Here is a 27,013-nt window from a genome sequence, read left to right as displayed (position 1 = left end):
AGGCCAGTGGCCACAGAGCGTCGTGGAAGGCAGGAAGTTCGTGGGAAAGGCCTGAGCCCACGTTCAGCCCAAGGAGGCACCCGGCTGCTGCCCGAAACGCCCTCTAGTGTCTGGCGACAAGGCCAGGAGAGCCAGTCCAGGCCGGCCCCAGCCTGACCCCAGCTGGCCTTGGGACGAGAAACCTGCGCCTCCCGTCCTCTCCTGTCTAGAGCCTTGCTGTGTGGGGCACCGGAGGCCCAGGGGAGATAGTGAAGCAGGGACTATGGTTAAGAACCTCATCCAGAGTGGAGCTCGGGCCTTGGCCAATACTCTCCCTAAGCCCGTGGGTCGCTGAGGCCTGCCAACATCTAGACCAACTCGCAGACACTTGAGCCAAGACGTTCCGTCAGCTGCTGAGGCCACGGGGAGTGAGCTTCCTTTCATTTCCACACATTTTGGGGGCCCAGGTTTCCTCATCTATGAAATGGGAACTACAGTGCCCACCAGAGAGGGCCCTTTGTGCAGTGATCCACAACAGTGTCTGGCATGCACGTCCTCGCACGCCAGTGTCAAGGACACAAGGCTGCCCGCCAGCCCCCAGCCCAGGTCCTTCAGCCCAGAGCTCCACAGGGCACCTCTTCCTCGGCATCTTCCGTGCCCTCTTCCCCGGAACTTGCCTTTGGGTGCCCCAGCTCAGGAGGGGGCCTCCCCTCTCACTGCTTCCCAGCCCAAGAACTGCATTTGCACGTGGATGTCACACACAACACGGCAAAGCGAGACCCGTTTGCTCTTCCTCCCCTCCCTGCTCTTGGGCCGGCACCACCGCTCCTCCAGCTGTCCAAAGTGGCAGCACCACTGCCCGCGCCCAGTTACAGGAACCAAGACTGCCTCCTTGAGTCCTCACGGTCACTCCGCTTCCCAGTGCTCACCCCATCCCGCCAAATCCATCCTGTAAGAAGGTCACCTCCCCTGGAAGCCCTCCCTGACCACTCCTCCTGGGCCCCCAGGCCTGCACAGAACCCCACACAGAAAGGCAGTCAGGAGTGGACAAGGCTGCGGGGGCGCATACAGGTGTGCACACAGCCTGCAAGCAGCCAAGCCAGCCCACTGCTTTATTAGGGGCCTGAAGAGAGGGGAGGCCCAGCCACACAGGCAGCAGGAGCAAGTCCAGAGGGCTCCAGAGACCCCAACAACCCGAGCACTGTCCGCCCGGGGTCGTCCCTGCCGGTCCAGCCTGGCTCCCAGCGGTGTCCTCAGGAGTACTCGCGGGTGAACTTGGCGTGGAACTGGCTCAGCGTTTCCAGCAAGGGCCGCAGCTTCTCCATGGGGGGCAGAATGGTCATCCTAAAAGGGGGAAGAAGGTAAGCGAATGGGGTGGGGGTCGCGGGGAGGGGCTGCGGGGGCCCAGCCTCACCGGAAGTGGTAGGTGCCTTCCCGCTGCCCGAAGCCACTGCCAGGCACCACGCAGATGCCGGTCTCCTCCAGGAGGCGCAGGCAAAAAAACATGTCGGGAGCCAGGCCCAGCTCCTGGGGGCGGGCGGGGGGGCGGGTCAGGGCGGGGCGTCCCAGGCCGCGCGGGCCCCGCCCCGCCCCGCCCCGCCCCGCACGCCGCACGCCGGACCTGAGCGCGCTGCACCGCACGCGGGGGCAGCTGCACGCGCGGGAAGGAGTACATGGCTCCCTGCACCGGGTTGCAGCGGATGCCGGGAGCCTCGTTGAAGACCTGCTCCGTGAGCTTGGCCTTGGCCGCCAGCTCGGCCAGCACCGCCCGCCTCTCCTGCGGCCGTGGAGGGAGGGCCGGTCAGGCTGGGCCAGGGGCGCGGCGCCCTGACCCCCGCGGCCCCGCCCACTCACCGCCTGGAACTGCGCGAAGGAGGGGTCGGAGGGCGCGGGCGGGCTGACCGCCACGTCTAGCAGGACCTGGCCCGGCGTGGGCGGGCACAGGCGCACGCTCCGCAGCTTCTGCATCTGCTGCTGCACCGCTGCGTCCATGTTCACCACCTCCACGTAGCCGCCGCGGAAGCCGCACCTGCGAGGCGAGGGCGGGCGTCGAGGCAGGGCCGGCAAGAAGGGGCCGGCCTGGCGGGCGAAGTGAGCCAGGCCGCGGCCCGGGTGCCCGGCCCCGCCCGCCCGGCCAGCACGCACTCGCCCATGTAGCCCTTGGAGACCGAGTGGAAGGAGGCGAGCTCCTGCCGCGTCGCGTATGGCGGCCCCATCTCCGTGAGCACTTTCTTGAACGAGTGGAACTGCGAGCCCTCGGCGTACACGTTGTCCTGGTACACCTGGACGGGCGAACGGGCGACAGCGGGGTGCGTCACGGGGGCGCGCGCCGCCGCCCTCCGACCCCTCCCTGCGGGGGCCCCGGCCAGCACCTCATCGGCCAACAGGAAGAGCCCCTCCTCAAAGGCGAAGCGGATCACGGCCTCAATGCACTCGCGGGTCTGCACCTGACCTGGGGCACAGACGGGTCCGGGGTCAGCTGAGGGGGCGCGCTGCTCTCCGCGGGGCGGCGGGCGGAGGGCCAGGCTGACCCAGACGCAGAGCGCAGGGGTGCCTGTTCGGGCCAGGGCGGTGGGGCGGGGACGGGTGGGGGCGCGCACCGGTGGGGTTGCCGGGGTTGATGATGCAGAGCGCGCGGGGGCGGCAGTGGTCACGCGCCTGGAGCAGCGCGCGCCGCAGCTCGGCCACGTCGAGCGCCCAGGCGCGCTCCTCGTCCAGGTAGTAGTCCACCTGCACCGCGTTGAGCTCGGCCAGCGCGGCGGAGTAGAGTGGATACTGAGGGATGGGGATGAGCACGCCCGTGCGCGTGCCACCCTCGCCGGCCACCAGCAACTTCAGCAACGTCTGCGGGTGGGATAGGGAGGCGGGGTTGGCGGGCCGAGGGCTGCACCAGTCCCCCGCCCCGGGCGCCGCCGTGCCAGGACGAGCAGACCCGCTCGGCCACGCACTAGGAGCCGCGGTGTCTTCCCGCGCTGCCCCGGCCTACCACGATGGCGTCGCTGGCCCCCGTGGACAGGAAGATGTTATTGGGGTCGGCGGGAATGCCTCCATCGCGCCGCTCAATGTACCGCGCCACGTCCTCGCGGATCAGCTGGGTGCCGGAGCTGATGCTGTAGGCCCCTGGGCCCGGGGACAGGAAGGACAGGGTGGGAGTGCGGGTGGGGCCGGGAGGTCCCCTTGCCTCCCTCCCGAGGAGACCCGCCCCTTCCAGCGGGCAGACCCACCGTCTCCTGGGACAGCCTCCGCCAGCGCCTGCCCCTGCCGGGGGCTCGGGCAGGTTCTGGCACTCACCCAGGCTGTGGCCCCCACATGCCTGCAGGATGCGCTCCGCCCTCCTCTTGGCGTCGTCGGGGAAGTCAGGGCTGTTCAGGAGATCAGGGTGGACGCAGAGCGCCAGGACCTGGGAGGAGCAAGTGCTGGGGCCAGGGCACGTGGGCTGACAGGGAAGGGGTGCAGGGCAGTACTGAGCCTCACCTGGCGCAGGAAGGTGATAGGCGTCTGCCCCATGGCCTGTGCGTCCCCGATGTTGGCTCGGATGACCTCAGTGAAGGGCTTCCTTACGCCCTGTGGCGGGGGGGGCGGGGTGGAGGGGGGTCGTGGGCAGTGACAACGGACTTTGTGGCTCCCACAGGCCTTGTCTTATTCGGCTCAGGGTTGGGGGGAGAGTGGGGCCAGCAGCGCCCCGGCGCGGCGCTGAGGCGGTGGTGCGGCCCAGGACCCTACCTGGCGCAGCTCCTGCTCCAGCTCCAGCGCGCGCAGCACGATTGGGCCTCGTACCGCGTACTCCACCTTCCGGACACACGGGTTCATGGTGTCCAGCGTCAGCACCTTCTCCTTCAGCCCATTCGTTGCAGCCTGACTGTGGTCACCTGTTCTCAAGGCCATGACCCTGCTCGGACCGGGCAAGAAGAAGACTCAGGAGGCGTCAGGATCCAGAAGTGTGGGTGAGGGAAGCTGGGTCCCGGCTTGGTGGGTCAGGGCTGGGAAGGGGGCACCCACTTCACTGCAGCCTGCTGGCCCTACTGAAAGGGACAGAAAAGGCTGAAGGAGCCGGGCCCGCCAGGCCCCGCCCCACCCCACCCGTCTGGGCACAGTTCTGCCCACAGGGAGTGGGTGAGAAGACAGGCGGGGCTTGGGGTGAGGCCCAGTGCCCGCCCAGTGTCCCCATGACAGGGGAGCAGGAGAGCCACATGGGAGGTAGGGACAGACGGAAGGGTCCAGCAGCTCTGAGGGACTAGGCTTGGGGGAGGGGAGGTGGGCCGAGTGCCCGGAGGGGTTGGCAGAGCCTGGCAGAGCTGAACCTGGAGGGGAGAATGAGGCCTGGGGCCTCTGGAGACGTACCCCAGTAGGGCACGGCCGAGGCCTAACCCTTTTGGACCCCCCGCCCCCGTCTTTGCTGGGGCCAGCAGAGTAGGCCTGTCTCCCGGGTGACCAAGCCAGGCCTCAGGAATCCTGGGGCTCTCTGGCGAGGGGAGTGAGGCTTCAGATGCGGGGGTTCCATCTGGCCCCTCCTGTGCTGGGGACCATGGCCCGGGGCAGCAGGAGCCCTGGGGCCGGACCTCGGTCCCCCATCAGTGCTGCAAGGCTGGAGTCTTTGGGTTGGGGTGTTGGGGGAGGGGCAGGGCAGCTCTGGGCCTTCGCAGGGCCCTTGGACACCTCAGCTGCTCTGGGCTGCTGTCCTGCCCTTTCACCAAACACACACCAGCCTGGGGCTGCCCTTGGGGCCACACCACAGGCAGGGTGACCTAAGCTTCCCTTCCCTGTGGCTCGTGATTGGTGGAGAGAGTGGGAAGCGAGCCGTGATAAGCCCTCAGGGCCCCACCTCCACAGGCCCTGCAGGGAGCTGATACGCCACGCCAGCGCCAGGACCTGGCTCCGCAGTGCGGGTCGGGAAGCAGCAGGCCCTCTCAGCTGAGCGGGGCTGTGGCTGGCTGGTCAGGCCTGGGGAGGGCTGAGCCCCTCTGCTCCTGCCGGCTGGAGAGGAAACGGGAGGCCAGACGGCAGCCTCTCGCCTGCGCCTCCTGCTCTGCTGCCGCCGCTGCCACCTCTGCCTCCCAGTGTGCAGGCCTCTCCGGGCCCCGGGCTGGAGGCCAGGTTAATATGGGCCCAGCCGCAGGCAGAGCCAGGCCCCGCCCGCCCCCTGGCAGCTGTGGCGGCAAGTGGGCCTTGGGCAGTGCGCCGCCCCACACTCGAAATGTAACCAGCAGCCCCCCGCGGCCCCACCCCCACCGCTGTGCGGAGGACACCCCTCCAACCGCGGATGCTCAGGGACGGGGGGGGGGGCCTGTGGACACTGGGCTGGCCGGGTCAATGTCCAGCGGAGAGGGTGACCCAAGCCCATGCCACCCAGCACTGGTGGCCATGCCAAGCAACCTGCCCTGGACAGATGAGCTGGCAGTGCCCCAGCCCTCCCCAGTGAGGCCCCGAAGGGGCCCTGTCACCCTGACACATCGTGCCCGGTCAGCTCAGAGCCTCAGCAGGCCCTGCTTGCCGGCCTGAGCAGAAGCTGGCAGCCAGGCCCCGAGATCGGGGCCGCACGCCAGGAACGGGGAACCCGCCCCCCACCAGGGAGGCTTCCAACGCCAGCCTGGTAGCGCTCTGACCCTCTGGCTGTTGCCCAAGAGTCTTACGGAAAATACCCTCTCCTTTTCCAAGCCAGGATCCCTGCCCCTCCAGCATGGACACCCCCAGCCCTGGCCAACAAGGAGTGTCCTTCTGAAGCTCCCTGTTCACCCTCAAGAAAGCAAAGAATTGCAGAGTCGTCTCCAGGAGGCTGGGGAGGCAGGGTGCAAGAAGCACTCGGCCTCTTGCCAGGGGCCGTGGGCCTCACGCCCACACAGGGGCTGGGCACCACAAGCAAGCCCCAGCACGTGCCCACAGCCCTTAGGTGCTCACAGGGCCAGGCGCACCCAGGCCCGGCAACACGGCAGCTCCCCACCATGGCGGTGGCGGCCCAGCTGAGACACACGACAGGGCAGGTGGCGGAACGGCCCTTTATTGAGAGTCACAGAATGAAAGTAGGTCTCCGCAGCCAGGTGTTTCCCAGGTACAGCCTCTGCCACAGGTCCGTCCCCAAGGAAGGAGGAGGCTGGCAGCCTAGCCCGGAACACACGTTGCGGCACGCAGAGCAGCGGCCCTGGGCCTGGCAGTGGGGCCTTGGCCGCCCAGGCGCCAGCCCCTCACATGAGCAGGCAGCACGGCCTCTTCTCCACGCGGGCTGCTTCTGAGGGGGCTGTGAGTCTGAGCAGGGGTGGGTCTCCTCCAGCCCCACAGCCACACTCCAGCTGGGGGGTCGCAGTGTCCACAGGCAGTTCAGACTCAGCGGCCCCGAGCCCCTCAGGCGGGGGTCGCTGCAGCTTAGCGGCAGCCCGCTGACGCTTCAGCTCTGCCAGGGTGTGGGGGGCCTTGGCCTGGACCAGGGCGTCAGGGGTGGTGTTCTCCAGGGAGCTCAGCTGGTAGGAGACACTTCGGTCCAGCCGCTTGGAGTACAGGTGCCGCCCGGGGGGCGCCCCCACTCGGCCGTTGTGCTGCCTGGCCGCCTCTGGGTCCTCCTCCTGTGTGGGGAGCACAGGCCCCGGAGGCCATCAGGAGGGTCCCCTCTGGCCTGGGGTCCCGGGCTGCGTGGCGGTCCAAGGGCAGAAACGCGGGTGGGGGCGGCAGCTGACGCCCACGGGGCGCGAGTCTTGCATATGGGGGCAGGGCCACTGGTCCCACCAGCTCCTGAGGCTGGTACGGAGGGAGGCGGGGCACGGCTGGGCGGGGCTCACTTCGGGGGGCGGCCGCCGGAGCTCCGCGTCTGTCTGGCGGTCCTCATCCTCCTCTGACGGCTCCGGGCTGGTAGGCGGGGGCTGTTGCCATACGATGGCCTCCTGGGCGTGCTCCTTGCGGTACAGGCTGGTGCGCTGGGTCAGGCTCACCCGCCTCACCACCTTCCTGGGAGGGGGCGGGCAGGAGGAGTGGGGGGGGGTGACACCGCCTTCCCTGCGGACTCTGCCCCGAGCTCCGGCGGGCACGGAGGCCTGCCAGCTGACATCAGCAGGGACCAAGCCCGGGGCAGAGCCCAAGGGGCGAGGGGAGGGCAGAGGGGGGCTGAGGGCCCGGGGGTGGGGCACTGGGCGGGCCCGCGGGGGCCTGGTGGGAGGGGCGGGCACTTACCCCCGGCTGCCGGCACTAGAGGTGCGTCGACGCAGCAGAGAACGCTGGCGGCCCTGGGCGCGCAGGAGCGCGTCGTGCTTGTGTTTCAGCTCCAGCAGCTTGGCCCGCACCTCCTCGTCCCCGCACACGTCTGAGGAGGAGTGGCCAGAGGGTCACAGGCGCCCGCCCGCCCGCCCGCCCGTGCCCTACACCGGGAGGATGCGGCCCCAGGCTCACCGAGAGGCGTCTCTTCCATCAGGGATTTGCCGTTCAGGTCAGCCCCGTGTGCCACGAGCAGCTCCACCAGCTGCACCTGTGGGCCGGCGAGCCCGGGCTGCTGAAGCCTGCGGAGCCGCCGAGCCCGCCCGGCCCCACCGCCCCGCAGGTGCTCACCTGGCCCCAGTAGGCCGCTGCGTGCAGCGGCTCCCAGCCGTCGCGGTCCTTGGTGCTCAGGCTGGCCCCGTGTTCCAGCAGCAGGGCAGCCGCCTCGCCGAACCCGCTGGCTGCGGCGATGTGTAGCTGCAGGCAAACCGCCGGCCCCTGAGTCCCGGCCCTGGTTCGGCCGGCAGCAGGCTCCCCTGCCTGCGTCCCGGCAGCAGCCTCCCCTGCCTGCGTCCCGCGTGGCCCCGTCCTCACCAGCGTGGCGCCGTGGTCCCGGGGGGCATTGAGGTCTGCCCCCTCCTGCAGCAGGCTCCGGATGTCCTCCAGCATATGCAGCTCGGGCAAGGCCCGGGCCCGCTCGATGCTGTCCTGGGTGATGCCTGCGGGGCAGCGGGCTCAGGGCTCCACCCCCAGCACACCACCCGCCGCGCCCTGCGCCCTGCTGCCCTGGCAGGCAGGCAGGGCTGCACTCACCACGGCTGGCCATGGCCGTCTCCAGGCAGTCCAGTGTCTGCTCGTCCTCACACAGGTCATAGGGCATGTTCCCGTCCGTGTTGACTGCCAGGAGGTCGGCACCACTGCGGGAAGGGTGGATGGGGCGCTGGTCACAGGGCCCTTCTCCGCCAGCGTAGGCCCCCAGGACCCTCTCAGAGGCCTTCCACCTAGGGCTGCCTCAGAGGGGCCCAGACCTCACCTGCCGCAGTGAGAGGCGGCCCCTTGGCCCTGGGTGCTGTCCTGGGGCCAGGTGGGCTGTCCTGCAGTCTCCACCAAGTCTGATTTTTCAGGTTCTTGGCACCCCTCTGCCCCCATGAACATGTACAGTGGGCCCACTTGCCACGAGGGGGTGCCAAGACTCTGGGGGCCCCAGGCAGCAGAAGGTGGTGGGGAGAGAGCCTGGGTGTCAGGAGAGCACTGTGGGGAGCTGAAGGAGGGCCCGAAACACAAGGCTGGATACCCACTGTGGAGGGGCATGGAGTGGGGCTAGGGGCCGCCTGTGCGCACCCCCTTGCTGCCCTGTGACGCTGCACACCCAGCCCGTCCCACTCCAAGGCATCTGTGTGCAAACGGGAGCCACTGCCATCCACCCCCACACCCACCAGTGTTGCCCAGACTGCTCCACGGCCAGCCAGCGGGGGACTCCTGGGTCCTGGCGAAGCTGACCACCCTCTCCATTCACCAAGGCGGCTGTTCAGGAGCACAGCCCTGCTCTGCCCTCCTTGTTAACGGCCCCACCTGTGTCCAGGTATCCCCTTGCCAATTTCTCCCTCGTGGCTCTGACCAGAACGGCATTTCTCTATGCAGACCCTGGGAAGGCCAGGAGACCAGAGCAGGTCAAGGCCTGTCCTCAAGGAGTTCCACGCTCTTCGTGGTGTGAGCAGCCTGGCAGGCGGAGGACCACACTGCCCTGCATACGTGCTAGTTCCCTTGGGGTGGCAGCATCCGTGGTCTCGGCCCAGGTCCCGCTCTGCACGCCAGGGTGCGGCAGGGTAAGCAAAGGTCAGTGGGAACACAGGAGGCCAGGGTCCAGGCACACTTTCCCACAGAGATGAGATGCCTGGGCGCTGTCTCCAGATGAACTACCCACTGCAAGGAAGGTCCTGCCTGGCCCTGGCCCAGCTGCAGCCCCTCCCTGATAGAGACGCCCACTCCAGCCACACCTGCTCCCAGCGGGCCCTACCCAGCAATGAGCAGCTCCACCAGGTGCAGGTGGCCACAGGTGGCCGCGGCGTGCAAGGGTGTCCAGCACTCACTGTCACGGGCATTGACCTTGGCCCCAGCCTCCAGGAGCTGCTGCACCATCTCCCGGAAGTCATCAATGCAGCTCTGCAAAGCACGTGGCCTGAGTGCCCGAGCCGCGGGCCGGGGCCCCGTCCTCTCCTCGCACCCTCAGCGAGGCTGACCTGATGCAGGGCGGTCAGGCCGTCCTCATTGGCCAGGTCAGGGCTGACCCCACTCTCGAGGAACTGACGGACTGCAGAGAGGAGGGGGGCGCGTTCAGGGCACAGGAGTCCCACCACAGGCCAGCGCCATCCTGCTCAGGTCTCTGCACCTGGGGTACCTGGGCTGACGGCTGTGTGTAGCTGGGAGAGCAGAGGACGGGGAGAGAGGCGGTGGTACAGGTGGCAGGAGGGACACCAGAGCCCAGGCCGAGGGCTCAGGAGCTGGGCCCCTAAGTGGGGTACAGACAGCAGCACTCTGCCTCTACCTTCCAGCAGGGCGCCCTCCTGAGTCATGGCACTAGGGCCCTCCTGTGTGACAGCCACCTCCACTGTCGTCCCCCGGGCCTGGGTGCTGGTACCTTCTGTCAGCCATCCCTGTCAGGTCCCATGCTTCCCCCAGCCTTCCTCTCTTGCTCTCTCTCACACACACACACACACACACACACTCACACACACACACACTCACACCCCCCCCACACACACTCACACACACACCCCTTCTCTGGCACTTGCAGCCCCCCAGCCCTGCACCGCTGTAGCCAAGAGTGTGGGCCCAAGGTGCCCGGGCCTGGCCCTCCCTGGCTGCACCCTCCCCGCAGCTCCCATGCACCGGCCTGGGGCACACCCTGCCCCTCCTTGCCCTCTGCACCCCAGCTTCTACGGCAGAGGCCTCTGCCCTGGAGGGAGGCAGAAGGCGCCCTCGGGAGCCTCCCAGGAGAGCAGAGGGGCTGTGAGCATGTGGGCACAGGAAAGGAACAGGAAGCCTGACCAAAGTTCAGGCCTGTTGTCTGGGAAGGTTCTGTTGGGAAGAAGTGAGAACTCAGAGGCAGAGCCAGGGGCAGGCATCGAGGGAGCCAGGCCGTACGGGGAGCCCCACTCCCCGTGCTCTAACCTGCCCAGGTGGGCTCCACCGTACTCCTGTATGGAGGCTCAGGACCTAGGCAAGCAGGTGTCCAGAGCAAAGCCCAGCGCCCTGGCCAGAGGCGGCGAAGACTGGGCGGCTCCCAGCCCACCCAGGGCCCCCGCCCACCCCCTCAGGCCTCACCTTCACTGCAGGAGCCTCCGCAGGCTGGCCTGTGAGGGCTACCCTGGGGCTCCCACCACTTGGGGTCTGTGGCTAAGGACGCTGGGCCTCGCCCTTGGCGGACCTCTCGAGGCCTGCGCCGGGGGACAGGGACAGGGCTGCCTGCCGTGCATGGCTGGCCCACACTCGCCTTCCTCCAGGTCATTCCGGGCAGCCGCCTCCAGAAGGGCAACGCTTGGGGGGAAGAGGACCCGCTTCTGTGGCCGGCCGTCGGCCGCCTCCTTCTGTGACTGCGTCCGCTGGCCCCTCCTGCCATGGGCCTCCTTCTCGGCCTGGGCCCACATCTTCACCTGCTGGGCACGTCGCTTCTGGGCGTGCTTCAGCCGCTCCTGTGTGCTCATCCTGCCCACCGTGGGCATCTCTGCCAGCAGCTCCAGGTGCTCGGCCATGGCGGGGGCTGCCTGCCAGGGGGGCTGCTGGGGGCACCGGACGGGGAAGCGCGGGGGCCAGGCTGGGCCTGCGAGGCGGGGCAGCTGGCTGGACTGGCGCCCTGGGGGGCATCCCCTCTCTAAGGCTCAGTGTCCTCTGCCCCTGGCAAGGCTGGGTCAGGAGGCCCCCCGCTGTGACCAGACCCGGGCAGCCATGAGGGGCCCGGGCCCCAGGCAGAAAGGGCAGCAAGGGAGGGCGCCTGCAGCCGGCCTCCCAGGGCCCTGGCACCTCGGCTGCTCGATGGACAAGGCCTCCCTCCCTCGTCCTGGACCCGGCCAGCCTCAGTTCAGGGTCTGAAGCTAATGACCCAGATAACGGAGTTGCAGCTCGCTGGCGCCTTGCCGAGGGGAAGAGGAGGCCAGGGCAAGGGGCAGAGGCCCCGGGAGCCCTAAAAGCCCCTCTCACCTAACAGGCCTTAGGGGACCAGGTGGGGTCTAGGAGCAGCCATGGCGGGGGCCTTCCCTCCCCACACCCCCAGCCTTCTGGGGTCGGTGCTAACGAGGAGGTGTGGCCACAGGGGGCCCGGGCGGGCGTGTGTCCAGAGTCCCAGGGTCCGGCCCCCAGCGCCTGGGGCCGAGGCTCTCTAAGCGGCCAGGGCACCGAGGGTACAGCGGGCCTGGCAACTGTGTCTTCAGGAAGGCGTCCCCTTCGCAGGAGCCGGCGGCCCAGCTGTGCACGGCAGGCGCTCCCGCTGGCCTGAGAGGAGGAAGCAGGAAGCGCGTCAAGGCCAGCCGGCGGCGACGGCTCCACCCGGAGCCCCGCCCTGTGTGAGGGCGAGCCCTGCCCGGGAGATCCTGGCGGAGGGGAGGGGGCTGGCAGTGCCCGCAGTCTGGCCCACACGCTCGCCCGCCGTTTCCAGCAAGGGCCTGCAGGCTGTGCGGCTGAGAGAGGGGCGCAGGGCTGGCACTGCCAGCTCGCTGCGGCCTTCCTGAGAGGCGGCCCCTCGAGGCCTCCGGCTCAGCCCTTGCCCCGCAGCGCCCCTGACCTGTGCGCCCTGGGCCGGGCCGGCTGGCCAAGGTCACCTTCTCCTTGGGCTCTCCCGGACTCCCCGAGCGCTGTGCGGCCTAGGCCTTCCCGAGAGCAGGCCCTGCCGCCTGGACACCGGGCCGCCCTGCTGCTCGGCCACAGCTGCGGAGGGCGGAGGGCCTGGCCTGGCCTGCCCCGCACCCCAGCTCCTCAACACCCGAGTCTGGGCCTCTTCCTCGCCGGGCTTTCTGTTTCTAGCTCAGGCCACTCGGTGCTTTGCTTCCCTCTGCCATCCTGGGCGGCGGTCCAAGCCCTGGTTGTGTGAACGCAGGCGCAGGTGGCCTGCCTGACAGACAGGTGGGCCGGCAGCTGGGCTGGGGCACAGCCCCACAGTCCCCACCATGGCCCGTCCTGCGCAGCACGCCTGGTGTGCTCACTAGGCATGGTCCCAGGACACTCCTCGGGAGGCCATGGCCATGCTCCACCTAGAAGGTACCCACCGGCAGCTCAGCCTGCCCACCGGGAGTCCCCGTTCCCACTCGGCCAGACCTTGTGGCCATCTAGAGACTGACCCAGGCTTCTTCTGGCCAGACTTGTACTCAGGGATCTCAGTGAGTGCCCCCTTCTTTCTGGAGGGGGACTGTCCTGGGCCAGATCAAGTGAGGTCAGGTCCCTCCTGCCCCGGGACCCCCAGTGTGTTGGGAGCCTCGCATTACAGCTCTGCCTCGCCCTGGACTTTGCTGGTACTCCAGCTATCCGCTCTGCGAGCCAGGCCTCAGAGGCTACCAGGGGACAGGAAAGAGCCCTCCAGGCGGACAGCCCCCAGCTGGCCACCTCTGCAGATGAGCTGCCTAGCCCCCCTGCCTGGATCCCCCAGGTCCCACCTCTGCCCTGACCGAGACAGGCAGGAGGCCTGCAGGCACCGTGGCAACTCCCCACCCATTAGGCTGGGGGTGGATCCCAGACCAAACCCAAGGCGTGGCAGGGCTTTCACTGGTCTGTAAGACTCTCCCTCCCTGCTGGCCACTCACAGGCAGCCTCAGGTTCCCCTGGAGGGAGCTGGGACTCCCTGCAGCCCACACATGGGATCTTCACCTGTCTGGGGTAGGTCTCTGAAGAGCCTGCCCCAAGAGACGCGGGAAGGAGGAGCAACGCACTCTGCCCAGGGCCACCCCCGACCCCGTCACAGAGGATGCTGCCCCCACCTGTCCACGAGGGAGGAGGTCCCCTGCAGGCCAAGGCTCCACAGCAGAGCGGGCTCACAGGGCCTCAGTGACCATCTTCTCCAAGTGGGCGCCAACATCAGAGCCACAGCCCGATTTTGTTAAGTTTGACAAGATTTAGGAGATGTCATCTACCCCATCATTTTATGGAAGAAAAGAGATTCTGACGCCCACGTCCTACAGAAATTCCCCTAGAGGGGACTTCCCTGATGGCCCAGTGGGTAGGACTGCATGGTTCCACTGCACGGGTTCGATTCCCTCATCGGGGAGCTAAGACCCCTGCATGCGGGGGAGCAGGGTAGGGGACAGAAAACAACCTAAAATAGAGTAACCACCAGCTTTTCAAATTGAACAGATGTTGTGTTTTCTAGCTGTTGTTTTCTTATTTTGAAAGCCACCCATGAACATACATGTGGGGCAGGATCTGAAGGCTCACCCAGGCCCACCCCTGTGCCCCAGGCAGCACGGGGCTCAGGATAGAGACCTGCTCCCTGTGGGCCCCCAACGGCCCGGGCACTGCACACTGGAGACTCTGGTCTCCTGCTGGGCTGCAGCAGCTCAACCGGGTCCTCAGCCCCCTACTCTGGGGGCCCCAGGGCCCCTCTGGGCCCCTTTAGCAGCACTCCTTGCTGGAAGCTGCCTGAGGACAGTCTGCATGTGACCTTGGGCGGGTCCTTGGGCCGCTGGACTGCCTCCTCTGAGAGAAAGGTGACCCCAGGGAGTGTCAGGACCCCGCTGCAGTGGGCGCCCACCCTGAAACAGTCTCCACGGGGGGCAGCACAGTGCCCAGCCCCCGGCCCCCCCAGGCTGAGTCTGAGCTCTCCGCCTGTCCCCCCTCCTCAAGCCCCACTCTTCCGCCTCCTCCTAGCCACGCAGTCCAGGAACGGTCCCCCCAAGCTGCAAGACTCACCCCTCAGCTGAGCCACAGAGGCCAGGACAGCTCAGTGGAGTCCCAACAACTGCCCACCGCACCACACCCAGGCCAAGGGGGCCAAGCAGGGTGGCTGCCGCCTCAGTCCACAAATCCTGCCCCAAGCCTCCCTGGAATGTCAAACAGAGATAATCTGGATGATTTTTCCACTTCTCAGCTCCATGCCTGGGGCGCTGCATGGGAGTGTGGGGCTGAGGTGGGAGGAGCCTTCTGGAAGGACAGTGGCCACTGCCCCTCATCCTCTGAGCCCACGGCACTTATGTCCAGAGTCTGTGGAGAGTACCCCTGACACCCGGCTTATGGGCCCCAGCCCAGGCCCTCGGTGTGGACAGACACACGCTGGCCTGAGTGTCTCAGCGGCCCCTCCCCAACCACAATCCCAGCCCCAGCACCGGCAGGTCCCTGTCATTATCCCCATCTCCCACCTGGGGAACTGAGGCCTAAACCTGTGGGGCCCTGCTGACGACACCACCGTCCTGCCTCTCATGCCCACTTCCCAGCATCTGTGAGAATCAGGGACAGCGTAGCAAGACCCCAGAGCCTTTGAGGGTCGGGAAGTGTCCCTTCACTCGCCCAGGGACAGGGAGGCTGTGCTTTGCTCAGAGAGAGGAAAGGAGAGATGAAGGGGCGGGGGAGGGGGAGTGGGGTGCCCACCTCCCCTCAGGTTCTGGGGGCTTCGCATCCCTGTCCTGCTTAAGGGTTGCTGGAGCTGGTTTTCCTTGTGGCTTTATCTACGACAGCAGAAGATGGGGAGTGACCAGCTGCTCCTCACTCTGGGAAGAGCAAAGTGTGTGTCGCCATCCTGCAGAGTCACACACACAAACGTGCCCGTCAGCAGGTGAGGGCATGTAAATGTCATGGGCGAGGGGCTGGGGCTTGGTTGCCGAAACGCCGAGGCAGAGCTGACCGCGCCGCGTTGCAGGCGGGGCGTCTGTTTGCTCGGGGACCACAAGTAGCTGGGCTTCACCCCTGGCCGACCCCCTGCCCCATCCCCTCACCCTTCCACCCCAGCCCGGCTCACCTGGGAAGCCTCCCATCCCCGCTGCATATCCGGCTGCCGCAGGTACAAGTCCACCAAGGGCACCGTTCGTCCCGCAAAGGACCAGCCAGCTGGGGGCCCACCCGGTCCATGCCCAGGGCCACGTGCTGGGACCTCAGGTGGGGACCTGCTCAGGGAGGGAACCCGACGCCCCAAGGGCAGGGTCCGGCTCACAACAGGCACTCCGCCAGTGGTCTGGCCGTGCAGTCCCCAGCCCTGCCCCACGGGCCTGGCCTGGGGGTGGCCTAGGGTCGGGGCACAAGGAAAACTGGTCTGCCCTCAGAGCAGGCGCAGGACGTGCGCTGGTGGGGAGGAGGGCCCACCTGACGGGCCCAGGGAGGGGTCGGGGGCACCGCCAGCAGCAGCGGGGCGGGCTGGGCTGGGGGCACTGGGAGGCGTGCGCAGCAAGGACGGAGAGGCCAGGAGCCAAGCAGCTGGGTGGGTGGGCGGCGGGCTCCTCCTCGCACTGGTGCGGGACCCATGGAGGAGCCGACCTGGGGGTGCGGCCAGGGCAGCTGTCCCCAGGGGCACTCACCTGCCTCCAGCAGGCCTGTTCTAGAACGTTCTAGAAGCTAATCCCACAGCACTACCATCAGGCCCCTCACTGCAGCAGCCTTTCGTCCTACACGTCTATCAAAGGGTCATTAAGTAAGGCCCTAAGGGGCTTATGAGGAAGCCTCCTATGCACCCTCATGAGAAGGTCACTAAGAAACTGTTCAGTGAAGGAAAAAAGGTGCAAAATCTGTACATGATAAGCAACTTCCGTGTGAGCACACACGTAAACCTGTATCAGAAACACAGGACAGGAGAGAAGCTACGGGAAGGGCCTCAGGCGGGGCGGGGGCGGGGCGGGGGTGCAGGCGGGCGGCACCAGAGCTTTGGGTCACTCCTGTTGTTTCGATTTTGAGCCACGTGAAGGTAAACCTCTTCGGAACAACATTTGGGGCTCTGTTCAGGGAGGGCAGGTGTGAGCACACCTGTCAGGTATCGGGTGCGGCCTTGGGGGGCGGGGACTAACAGGACCAGCCCGTGCCAGGGTCAGCAGAGGAGCTGGCCTCAGCCTGGGCCCGGGGAGCTCAGAGGCTTCCAGACAAATGAGTGATGTGATCGGATCTGGGGGGTGGGGGGACCTGGCAGGAGAGACGACAGGACCCGCACACACCCCCGGCAGCGGTGGACAGGAGAGGAGCCACAGCCGGAGGGCAGGACAGGCTGCCTGATGCGAGGAAAGCACCAGTGAGGGGCAGACGGAGGACGGAGGCCTGAGGAGCGGGCCGAGCAGCGTCCACGCGAGCAGGGGCAGGACGCCCAGGAGAGAGTGCGTGCAAGTGAGTGGTCAGCAGAGGCACAGACGGGAGAACTGAGCGGGGGCCTCAGGGAAGGCCTGCTCCAGTGGGCGGCAGGGGACGCCACCTCTCTCCTCACACCAGAACCAATCCAGATGCGCCACTGACACAGCCGCAGGAAAAATAAAGCCACAGCAGTGCCAGCAGTAAGAAGGCAAGACCGTCTGTGTGACCCCAGCAAAGGGGAAAGAACGCCTTTCTAAGCTTGACACAAAACCCAGAAACCAAAGAGAAAACTGATACATCCGACTGCACTAGATTTGTTAAATGTCTGCACTGTAAAAACAAAACAATTCAAAACGAAACCTATAAAATCAAAAGACAAACGGTCAACTGAGTAAAAACATTTGCAATAAACAGGACAAAGTGGTCCTCACGTCAATCATGACGGCCGCACACAGGGACAGAGCACGGATCCCCCTGGAAGCATCCAGATAGATACTCAACTCCCTGATAATCAACACATGCAAACTGGAAGTAGGACATGAGCGTGGACGGCACCCGCGGCTGGACCACAAAGGCTGAGAGCGCCAACCCTAAAGGACGTGCCTGAGTAACTACTCAAGTGTAGAAAGCCTCGGACCTGCTCGGCCAAGGCCCGCCCTGCAGACACACAGGTGGTCTCCTCGCGGCGGCCCAGCAGCAGTCCCCGAGGCGGAGGAGCAGTGGGCTCGGACGTGGTGGGGGCCCCACCTCCTGAGAGTCTCAGACGACGTGCGCGGGAGGTGAGAGAGGCTTCGTGAGAGACGTGGCACAGAGAAGGGGTCTCCTGACCCTGCTCTCTGCCCCCCAGTCCTGACACCCTCCCCCGGGGCCAGGCTCCAGCATCCCCCCATGCCCTCAGCCCCATCACTCAGCCCTTGCTCTCCCCCGACCGCGGCCCCTCCTCCCTGCTCCCTTCCCGCCAGCCTTCTCCGGGGCTGCTTTTTCTCTCCCCGCCTCACCCCCAGGCCTGGAAGTGCCACGACCCCTCTCCCTGCTGCAGCCTGCAGCCCCTTCCCCCTGCTCCCCCCAAGAGTCCTGGCTGACGCGTCCATCGCCCGTCGGCCGCACCCACCCCCCACCCCAGCCCTTGCCGAGGCGTGCCGCACCGCTGCATCAGGCCTGAACTCCCGTGCGCCACCCTTCAGCTCCCTGCCCCTCGGTGTTGACCTCTTCTTCCTGCCAGTGACCTCATCCTCTGCCTCAACGACGCCCTAGACCCTGTCACCTCCAGTAACCCCCCAACCCCACCCCGGCATCTCGGTTCAACACCCGGTTCCCTGCCCATCACCCCTCCCAGGTCACTGCTGCCTCCAGCGCCCCAGAGCCCCAGGATGACGTGTCCTCAAGCAGCAGCTTCAAGCCCCATCAGCACACGCTCCCTGGCCCTGCCACTTCACTGAGCTTGTCAGAAAGTCCCAGGCGCGGCCCAACGCAACGGCCCCAACTCTGAATGTACCAGCAAAGCTGCTGACTGAAGACCCCACTCAGACACGACAGCGCTAAAGCTTCAGGAAACCCTACAGCTTCCCTCTCCCCTTCTCTTCTGCATCCTCACACTCAGCTACCGACACGTTTCCTGACAAGACAGAAGCCATCAGAAGAGGACATCCACCCCTGTGGAAAAGTCACCAGCCACTGCGCCCACCCACAGGGCCTTCCAGCCCCACCCCAGGATCCTCCAGGACAATCTCCCAGCATCAGCTCTCTCCTCTGGACCCTTGCCCTCGGCAGAGTGATGCTCCCAACCTAATTCACAAGCAACAGCAAACCCTTCTGGAGGAGACAAGGATGTCTGCTATCACTAGTTCCATTCATATTGTATTAACGCTTTTAGCCAGTGCAACTGGGCAAGAAAAAGAAAATGAATAAGAATAGGAAGGGTAGGGGAACTCCCTGCCTGTCCAGTGGTTAGGACTCCACGATTTCACTGCTGAGGGGCCAGGTTTGATCCCTGGTCAGGGAACTAAGATCCTACAAGCCGCGTGCTGCAGCCAAAATACATACATACATACATATATATATATATACACACACACACATACACACACACACACACACACACGTACACGTATAAAAGAACAAGAAGGGTAGGAAAAAACTCCGTATTTGTGAATGACATATTGTGTATGATAAATACCTGAAAGGTTCTAGAAAACTATTAGAATATGAGAACACAGTAATAGTAATAGATACAAGTTGTTTTTTTAAAAAAATATTTATTTTGGCTGCACCGGGTTTTAGTTGTGGCATGCGGGATCTTTGTTGTGGCATGCAGACTCTTAGTTGTGGCTTGCATGCGGGATCTAGTTCCCCAACCAGGGATCGAACCCGGGCCCCCTGCATTGGGAGCACGGAGTCTTACCCACTGGACTGCCACGGAAGTCCCGTTGATAGATACAAGGTTAATGTACAAAAATCTATTATATCTATAAATGCCAGCAACAGTTAGAAGATAAAAAATTGTAATGATGGTATTTATAATACTAAGTGTCCAAAAGCATCAATGTCTAGGAATAAATCTAATAAAAGATGTACAAGGTCTCCACACAGAAAATCACTGAACCTTACTGAAACACGAGAGAAGGACCAAAAGGGACACACTGCACTTAGGGGTCAAAAGACTGAACTCTAAAGATGCCATTTTCCCCCAAATTCATCTAAGATTCAATACAATCCCAATCAAAATCCCACTGGTTCTATCTGAAATTCACAAACTGATTCTCCATTTAATAGGAAATGCCAAAGGGCAAGAATTGTCAGTACAATCCTAAAAAGAGACAAATCTGAAGTGCTTAGGGATAGAGAAATAGACTGACAGAACAGAACGGAGTCCAGAAACAGTTACACATGCACAGACATTCAATTTATGACACTGCAGAGCAGCAGAAAAAGAGTCTTTTCAATAAATGGCGCTGGGACAGCTGAACAGCCACATGCAAAAGCTCACCTTGACCCCACCCCCAGGTGAGCTGTGAGCCTACACATGAAAGGTGAGGCAGCACAGCATCTATGAAGACTGGACACCAAAAGCACAGTCCATAAATGACAAATTAGATAGACCTCATCAAAATTTAGACGTTTTGTCCTGCTAAAGACCCTGTGAAGTGCGCCAGAAGACATGCTATTGCCTGGAGAACATATTTGCAAACCACAAACAGAACAAAGGACTTTTATCCAGTGGACACAGAGAAGTTTCAAAACTCAGCAGTGAGAAAACAGACACTCCTATTAGAAAAGGGGCAAAATGTGAACAGGCATTTCACTAAAGAGGATGCGGATGGCAGCAAAGCCCACGAGAAGATGCGGAACAGCACTGGCCACTGGGAAAATGCAAACGGAAATCACAGTGGCCGTCAGACGGCAAGGACGGGACAAGGACGGGTCTCGCCCAGCGCTGCTAGGGATGGGAGGCGCACGGCCACTCGGAAAACAGTCTGCTGTTTCTTAAAACTAAACATGCATTTATCATATGACCCTGCAGCTGCACTCTTGGGCATTTATCTCAGAGAATGAACACTTAACGTTCACACAAAGACCTGTACGTGAATTTCAGAGCAATTTCATGCATAAACTGGAAACGACCCAGATGTCCTTCACTGGGTGAATGGTTAACCACACCCCGGTCCACCCACCCCACAGAACACCCCTCAACGATGAAAAGAGCCCACGACGGATGCACACGGCCGGGATGGATATGGACGGTGCTCTGCTCTTCCCCCAGTCACATCCTGCGTGGCCCGGTCCACCCAGCATTCTCAATGGGGTGGGGGTGGGGTGAGGAAGGAGGTGGCCAGGGCCACATAGGGCAGCCGAGGGTCCTCGACTGTGGTGGTCACACCGTTCGACACAAGTGATCAGATCGCACCTGTGTGCGCACACCCTTGGGTGTACGTAAAACTGGTAAAATCTGAAAGGGTCAATGGAGTGCGTCCACGCCTGTGTCCCAGACCAGACTCTGCACCACAGCCATGTGCCCTTGGGGACAGGGGAAGGGTTCGGGGCTTCCCGAACCCTTTCTCCTCAAACTGAAATTTTAAAAGTGTGAAGGGACTTCCCTGGCGGTCCAGTGGTTAAGACTCCGTGCTTCCACTGCAAGGGACACGGGTTCAGGGAACTAAGATCCCCGCAAAAGATAAAAAATAAAAAGAGTGAAAAAGCAAGCCACAGAGTAGGAAATGCGTAACAACAACTGATATAAAAAGAACGACTAAATGGGACTTCCCTGGTGGTCCAGTGGGTAAGACTCCGCGCTCCCGAGGCAGGGGGCCCGGGTTCGATCCCTGGTCAGGGAACTAGATCCCACGTGCCACAACGGAGATCCCGTGTGCGACGACTAAGACCCAGCACAGCCAAGATAAATAAATAAATAAACACTTTAAAAAAAACCCTCACTAAGAAACCTCCACCAAATTGGAAAATGGGCTGAAGACTTCAGGAGCCCCTTCGCATCAATACACACAATGAGGGGCCCCAGGTCAACAGTCATCAGGGAAATGCACACGCGACCCAAAACACCGGCACCTGCCCGCCCACCCGTGGGGAGACCGAGCATTAGGGAAGGCGTGGGGTGACCGTGACTGTCCCTGCTCACGGGGGTGCCCGTGGACTATACACCTTCCACCAGCCGCCCACTCCAGGCACTGTCCCCAACAGAAACGTGTCCGGGCCCCACACTGGGCCTATGTGGGGGACAGCGCTACAGAGGATATTCCCAGGACAGCTGGCCAACTGGGACCTGGGCTGGGGACTCGAGTGCCGCATCCACACCGATCCCCTGAGGCTTCAGGCTGCGCTTGGTCACAGAAGCAGAAGCGTGGACTCAAGAATTAAGGGCGCTAACAGCCTCCCCAGCACCTGGCAGCAGACTGGGGAGGGTCAGCGTCGCACAGCCCGCACTTAGCACGCGTCAGGATGCGCTCTGAGACCAGCCCTGGGCCCCTCGGCCGCGCTCGCACCCAGCCGGACACGCTCACAGGTCCTTCCAGACGCACAAGCCTCTCAAAGCCAATGCAGGGCTGGTGTTACGGGTCCCCGGCCCTGAGGGGCCCCTCCTCCAGGCCCCAGTCTCTCACCGTGCCCCAGCCTGAGCCTCCTGACGGCCCACAGGTCTGGGGAACCCGCCATGAGCAGCCCCTCCTGTGGCCCCGGCCCCCAGCAGCCCCCACAGCGCTCGGCCTCAGGGCTCCCAAGGACCCCTAGGAAGTGCCGCTGCACCGGGAGTGCCCTCAGCACCGGTCACGTCCGTCGTGGCGCGGCAACCCCGACACCACAGCTGTCACCGAGGCAGACCTGGGCTGCAGGAGGCCAGCGTCTCCCGCGCCCCCCACCCACCAGCAGCACTCACGGCCCTGCTCCTCCCAGGCTGGCATTGGAGGGAAGGGCGGCGGGTGACCCACACAGCTACCAGGTGCCCACCTCACGGGCAGGAAGCAGCGGCCGGGCCTAGTGAAGGTTGGTGCGAAGGCCCAGAGGAGCACACCTGGCAGCTGTGAGAACTGGGGAGCAGGTAAGGGCGGGAGTGAGGAGACCCATGGCATGGCTGGACCCTCATCTCAAGGAGGGGCAGTGACAGCACCAGAAGTGAGGCCAGAGTGCCATCCTGGGGCCCCTCCCTCCAGCCCACTCCTGCCCCCAGCCCCCACTGGGTCTTCATCTTTCACAGGGCCTCTATCTGCTGCCCTGCTCCTAGTCGGGGGTCCAGCCCCTCTCCGCACTGCAGCCCCAGGGCATTGAAATCGCAAGGCTCAACCCAGTCGCCCCCGTGCGTGAAACGGTCCTAAGGCCCTGCCGGCCCCATGAAAGGTCCATGCTTCTTACACAGCCCATGACATCCTGGGCCCAGGGCCTGCGTAGGATCCCAGCCAAGACTCAGCAGCCCTGCCCATCGCCCCACTGTCCAGCCAGGCTAGACCTCGTGTCGGTCCTGCATGCCCTGCCTCTCAGGTCTGGAGGAACAGGGGTCCCTGTGCCTGGGATGGGCTCCTACACAGGCTTCCCCAGCGTATTGGGGTGCCCTGTTAAAAACTTTTTATTGTGAAGTGTGATACTGTGAAAATTAATAAACAGAAACCTCATTTAAACTGGAGTCAGGGGAATTCCCTGGCGGTCCAGTGGTTAGGACTCCACACTTCCACTGCAGGGGGCCTGGGCTCGATCCCTGGTCAGGGAACTAAGATCCCGCTAGCCACAGCCAAAAAATAAATAAATAAAAATTAAAAATAAATAAAATAAAACGGAGTCAGGAGGCCAGAAGGGGGAGCTCTCACACCCTGTCACTCCACCTCAGCTGCAGACCCAGCAGGAGGAAGGTTACCGCTTACTACCCAGCAGGAGGAAGGAAGATTTTCTCCCCGCCCGGCAACAGCTCAACCAATGAAAAACCACTAAACTTCAAACTCCCAGTTTCCTCCAATGGACTCTGTTTAGAACAGCCCCTCCCAACTCCCCTTCTCCTCTATAAAAGAGTTTCTTCTTTTCGTTCTCCAGACTTGCCTGTGGTTCCCCATGGATTGCAGGTCCTCAATTGCAATTCTTTGCTCCTCTAAAATAAACCCATTTTCCTGATAAAATAACTGGCTGTTTTAAGTCAACGATACAAGTACAGGGGCTTCCCCGGTGGCAGAGTGGTTGAGAGTCCACCTGCCGGGTTCGTGCCCCGGTCTGGGAAGATCCCACATGCTGCGGAGCTGCTGGGCCCGTGAGCCATGGCCGCTGGGCCTGCGCTTCCGGAGCCTGTGCTCCGCAACGGGAGAGGCCACGGCAGTGAGGGGCCCGCGTACTGCAAAAAAAAAAAAAAAAAAAAAATACAAGTACAGAAAGTGCAAAAAAAAACAATGCATATAAAATGGAAACACAAAACCACGTGAGCTCCACCCCATGAGGGTGCCAAGCAGCTCCCCAGAGCCCTCCTTCCACTCCCCCTCGCAGTGGTCACCACTTTATGCCTGCACACCCCCATACACCTTCGGAACAGCAGAGCGCAGTGCTGGCCGGCTGAACGTCCAGGTGGGGCTGCGCCTCATGCTCTGAGCTACCTCACTCCCATCATGGGCGTGGGATCCACCCCTTTTGAGGTTTGTGCCCTAGGCTTTCTGCCTTGGGCTGAGTAACAGTCCACTACAGGCCTGTTTACACAGCTCAGGGTACACTTCTGAGGGCCTAGGGCAGCTTGGGTGTGGGCCTGTGAATGACAGGCTGCCGTGAACACCCTGTCCACAGACACTGGTGCACAGCAGCCAACTGCAGGCTATATGACATGAATCAATGGATGCTACAACTACTTTTCAAAGTGGTACAAGTTTACAGTCCCAACAGCAATGGAGAAACATTCCAGTTGCTTTATACAAAACATATTCGTTTTGTCACTCTGGTGTGTGGGCCGTGGTATGGCCCTGCAGCCAATTTGCAGTTCTCTAAGAATTAATCAGATGAGACATCTTTCTAAAGACTAGTCTCCTATATTATCTTCTAAAAGTAGCATAGTTTTCATCACATTTAGGTCTATAGTCCACCTGGAGCTAGTGTTTGTGTATAGTGTAAAGTAGGGAATCTATAGTGGTTTAAAAATATGCCCACAAGTTATTTGACACTCTTCCCTTGAAAAGGTGGAGCCTAATTCCCCTCCCCTTAAATGTGGGCTGCACTTAGTCACTTGCTTATAATGAATACAGAGTGTGGCAGACGTGACAGTGTGACACCCAAGATTAGGATGTGAAAGGCACTGTGACTGAGACATCCCTGCTCTCCCTTTTAGGTCATTCACTCTGGGGGAAGCCAGCCACCTCCCACTGGGACCGGCAAGGGAGCCAGCTTGGAAGCAGACTCCCCGCCCCAGTCAAGTCTTCAGAAAATGTGTGAGATCCTGAGCCAGAATCATCCAGCTGAGCTGCTCCTGGACTCCTGACCCCCAGAGATTGAGATAATAAATGCTGGGGTTTTGTTTGGTTTTTGAAAAAACATTTATTTCTTTGGCTGTGCCAGGTCTTCGTTGCGGCACGCAGGATCTTTGTTGCTGCGTGCGGGATCTTTTTTTTTAGTTGCGGCATGTGAACTCTTCATTGTGACACGTGGGATCCAGTTCCCTGACCAGAGGTTGAACCTGGGCCCCCTGCATGGGGAGCGCAGGGTCTTAGGCACTGGGCCACCAGGGAAGCCCCAGTAAATGTTGTTTCAAGCTGCTATATTCGGAGGCAATTTGTTACACATCAATAATAACTAGTACAGGCTCCAGTTGCATTTTTCTTCCACATTTATATCCAATTGTCCCAGCACCATTTATTTAAAAGCTGCTTCTTGGGATTTCCCTAGTGGCGCAGGGTTAAGAATCCGCCTGCCAATGCAGGGGACGTGGGTTCGATCCCTGGTCCGGGAAGATCCCACAGGCCGCGGAGCAACTAAGCCCATGTGCCACAACTACCGAGCCTGCGCTCTAGAGCCCACAAGCCACAACTACTGAGCCCACATGCCACAACTACTGAAGCCCGCGCACCTAGAGCCCGTGCTCCTCAAAAAGAGAAGCCACTACAATGAGAAGCCTGCACACCACAACGAAGAGTAGCCCCCATTCAGCGCAACTACAGAAAGTCCGCGTGCAGCATCGAAGACCCAACGCAACCAAAAATAACCAAAAATAAAATAAATAAATAAATATTTTTAAAAAAAGAAAAAAAAAGGTGCTTCTCTCCACGCTGTTCTGCAGCACCACCTTGGTAATAAATTAAGTTCCCATACATATGTGAACCTGTCCGAGCCTCTTGACTCTGTTCCGTCCGTCCTAAGCCTGTGCTACAGTGTCCTCCCCACTGTAGCTTTATAACGAGTCTCCTCTCTGGCTTACTTACTCCTACTCATCTTCTGGCCTCAGTTTCCTTCCTGACCCCTCCCATGAGATCTGTGTCCTTTTTCAGTGATCTCAATACTCCTCAAACTTCCCTCAGCAGCAGAACCGTAGGAAATTGAAGCTATTTCAAAGCTGTGACCTACAAAAATGAAATTTCATTTGGCTCTGTTACAACTGCCCAGCTGACAATCCTGTGAGGAAGGAGGACCCCAAGACGCTGGCATGTTTGTGCACACGGTGCTTGCAGCCCCCTAGGTCCCTGGGCCAGAGCAGGCACTGGAGATCGTTTGGACCACGTGAGTGAGGGACTGCCAGCAAGGTGTGGCAGCACTGTTGTGGGGGCTGGAGAACCTGGGCGGGCCCCTCCCCAGAAGCCAGGGGCACTCCAAAGCTCCCTCGTCCATTTCCCTTCCCTTTGCCACCCAGCTCTGAAAGAAATCTAATAAACTAACTCACAGCAAGGTGTCAGAAGTCTAGATGGCCAAATGAAAGAAGTTGGGCAGCTGGAGGCATCTGCATTTGAAAAGAGATTCAAAGAGAACTGAGGATAAAAGCCACCCTGGTGGTCCAGTGGTTAGGACTCTGTGCTCTCACTGCCGAGGTCCGGGGTTCAATCCCTGGTCAGGGAACTAAGTCCCACAAGCCACGCAGTGCAGCCAAAAACAAACAAAAAAACAAAAAGCCAACCCACGCTCAGCTAGGAGGAGAAAGGACGGGCTTCCAGAGGCCTGAGCACCACACCTTCCTAAAGGCCAGGCCACAGGCTTGATCCCGGCTGCCGCGGTGCTGCACGCAGCCTCTTTGGCTTCATGACTCTGATGGGCCAGGACCTCACCGTGTAGACTTGGAAATGAAGGTCTGTCAAGTACAGCAGTGTTAAAACCAAAATAACAAAAGTGGGCTCTGGAGGGGACAGCATTGTGACCCTGGGTTTGCTCTGCTTCGAACCTCAGTCACCCACACACACGTCACACACAATGATGCTGGGCCTGGGGCTGGGCAGGATGCTGCCAGAAGCACAGGGCTGGAGAGTTACGGGGGCGGGGAGGGGCACTGAGGCCACAAAGCTTTAGAAGAAGACATGTGTGGGGTCCAGATGACCACACTGCGACTCCACACACCTAGCAGGAGAACTAGAGGGGCATCCAGAAGAGAGCTCATGATCAGTTTACACATTCCTGAGATCACAGGGAAGAAGGTAGCAGCCCCAGAGCAGAGAGAGGGGCGCTGCGTGGGGGAGGTGTCCAGGCATGACCTGAGGCCAGAAACACACCAGGAGACTGGTAACACGAAACACAGCCAAATCCTGCGAACTTGAAGCCGGGTGAAAACACTCTAGGGGTGCAGGAGTTGGGACAACAGGCCCACAGATGAGGAGACATAGTTTGTGCACAATGCCTGGCTCTGAAGACAGAAAGACTGACATCGTCTCCAACTTCTGCACCACAGGACAGTGAACTAGGGTACAGAATAGAACGTGGCCCTGCTGACGTGCAGTGTGAGAGCAAAGGCGTATTCCACTTCTGGGTTACAAGCAAAGGGCTGAAACCTGGGGCTCAGCTACGGGCACACCAAAGTTCACAGCGGCATTATTCACCATAGCCAAAAAGCAGAAGCTCGAACGCCCATCGACAGATGAAGAAATAAACAAAATGTGGTACATACATACAATGGAATATTCAGCCATGCAAAGGAATGAAATTCTGATACATGTTACAAATGTATCAGACAAAAGAA

General features: G+C 62.0%; 2 protein-coding genes and 1 long non-coding RNA gene across 16 annotated transcripts in view; 1 reads left to right on the top strand and 2 right to left on the bottom strand.

The window, feature by feature from the left end:
- Positions 1–172: 172 nt before the first annotated feature.
- Positions 173–5,038, bottom strand: GPT (glutamic--pyruvic transaminase). Of its 7 annotated transcripts, XM_060128378.1 has the most exons (11): positions 3,703–3,972; positions 3,454–3,543; positions 3,271–3,379; positions 2,966–3,099; positions 2,580–2,823; positions 2,352–2,431; positions 2,125–2,261; positions 1,834–2,008; positions 1,601–1,756; positions 1,394–1,506; positions 1,012–1,323 (listed from the first exon to the last, which is right to left on the bottom strand). In XM_060128378.1, the coding sequence occupies exons 1-11, from the start codon at positions 3,862–3,864 to the stop codon at positions 1,233–1,235; spliced, it is 1,491 nt and encodes a 496-aa protein (XP_059984361.1). In that variant the 5' UTR covers positions 3,865–3,972; the 3' UTR covers positions 1,012–1,232. The 7 variants fall into 7 exon arrangements, with proteins under 7 accessions (XP_059984357.1, XP_059984356.1, XP_059984355.1 ...); XM_060128375.1 differs by having other exon boundaries at positions 2,966–3,379; XM_060128374.1 differs by lacking the exons at positions 1,394–1,506; positions 1,601–1,756 and adding an exon at positions 4,802–5,038 and having other exon boundaries at positions 173–1,323; positions 2,966–3,379; positions 3,703–3,868.
- Positions 5,039–5,193: 155 nt separating this feature from the next.
- Positions 5,194–13,488, top strand: LOC132508310 (uncharacterized). Its single transcript, XR_009536521.1, has 3 exons — positions 5,194–5,996; positions 7,224–7,387; positions 10,659–13,488. It is a non-coding gene; the product is annotated as an uncharacterized LOC132508310 (long non-coding RNA).
- The window catches only part of PPP1R16A (protein phosphatase 1 regulatory subunit 16A), a 28,875-nt gene continuing 7,820 nt past the window's right edge, over positions 5,959–27,013 (bottom strand). For 2 of the 8 annotated variants that reach the window (XM_060128364.1, XM_060128366.1), the window contains exons 2-8: positions 10,649–11,643; positions 9,396–9,466; positions 9,173–9,318; positions 7,351–8,072; positions 7,135–7,264; positions 6,747–6,912; positions 5,959–6,533 (exon numbers count right to left, since the gene is read on the bottom strand). In XM_060128364.1, the coding sequence (XP_059984347.1) occupies positions 6,159–6,533; positions 6,747–6,912; positions 7,135–7,264; positions 7,351–8,072; positions 9,173–9,318; positions 9,396–9,466; positions 10,649–10,907 (1,869 nt within the window). In that variant the 5' untranslated portion in view covers positions 10,908–11,643 and the 3' untranslated portion in view covers positions 5,959–6,158. Of the gene's footprint in view, positions 6,534–6,746; positions 6,913–7,134; positions 7,265–7,350; positions 8,073–9,172; positions 9,319–9,395; positions 9,467–10,648; positions 13,912–27,013 lie in introns of those variants that run through there. The other 6 variants (XM_060128370.1, XM_060128369.1, XM_060128367.1 and 3 more) reach the window with 6 other exon arrangements.

This window comes from Lagenorhynchus albirostris, chromosome 17 (assembly GCF_949774975.1).
Source record: "Lagenorhynchus albirostris chromosome 17, mLagAlb1.1, whole genome shotgun sequence".
In the NCBI taxonomy this organism is placed as follows: domain Eukaryota; kingdom Metazoa; phylum Chordata; class Mammalia; order Artiodactyla; family Delphinidae; genus Lagenorhynchus; species Lagenorhynchus albirostris.
Note: the sequence above shows the minus strand (reverse complement) of the source record. Positions and strands in the feature narration are given on the sequence as shown.

Bases quoted from the DNA above. Each gene is read 5' to 3' on its own strand.
- GPT (XM_060128374.1), bottom strand. From the start codon at position 3,864: ATGGCCTTGAGAACAGGTGACCACAGTCAGGCTGCAACGAATGGGCTG. The intron at 2,432-2,579 runs GTGCGCGCCCCC...TCTGTGCCCCAG, and splicing joins CAACCCCGGCAACCCCACCG to GTCAGGTGCAGACCCGCGAG. The intron at 2,262-2,351 runs GTGCTGGCCGGG...TCGCCCGTCCAG, and splicing joins TCTTCCTGTTGGCCGATGAG to GTGTACCAGGACAACGTGTA.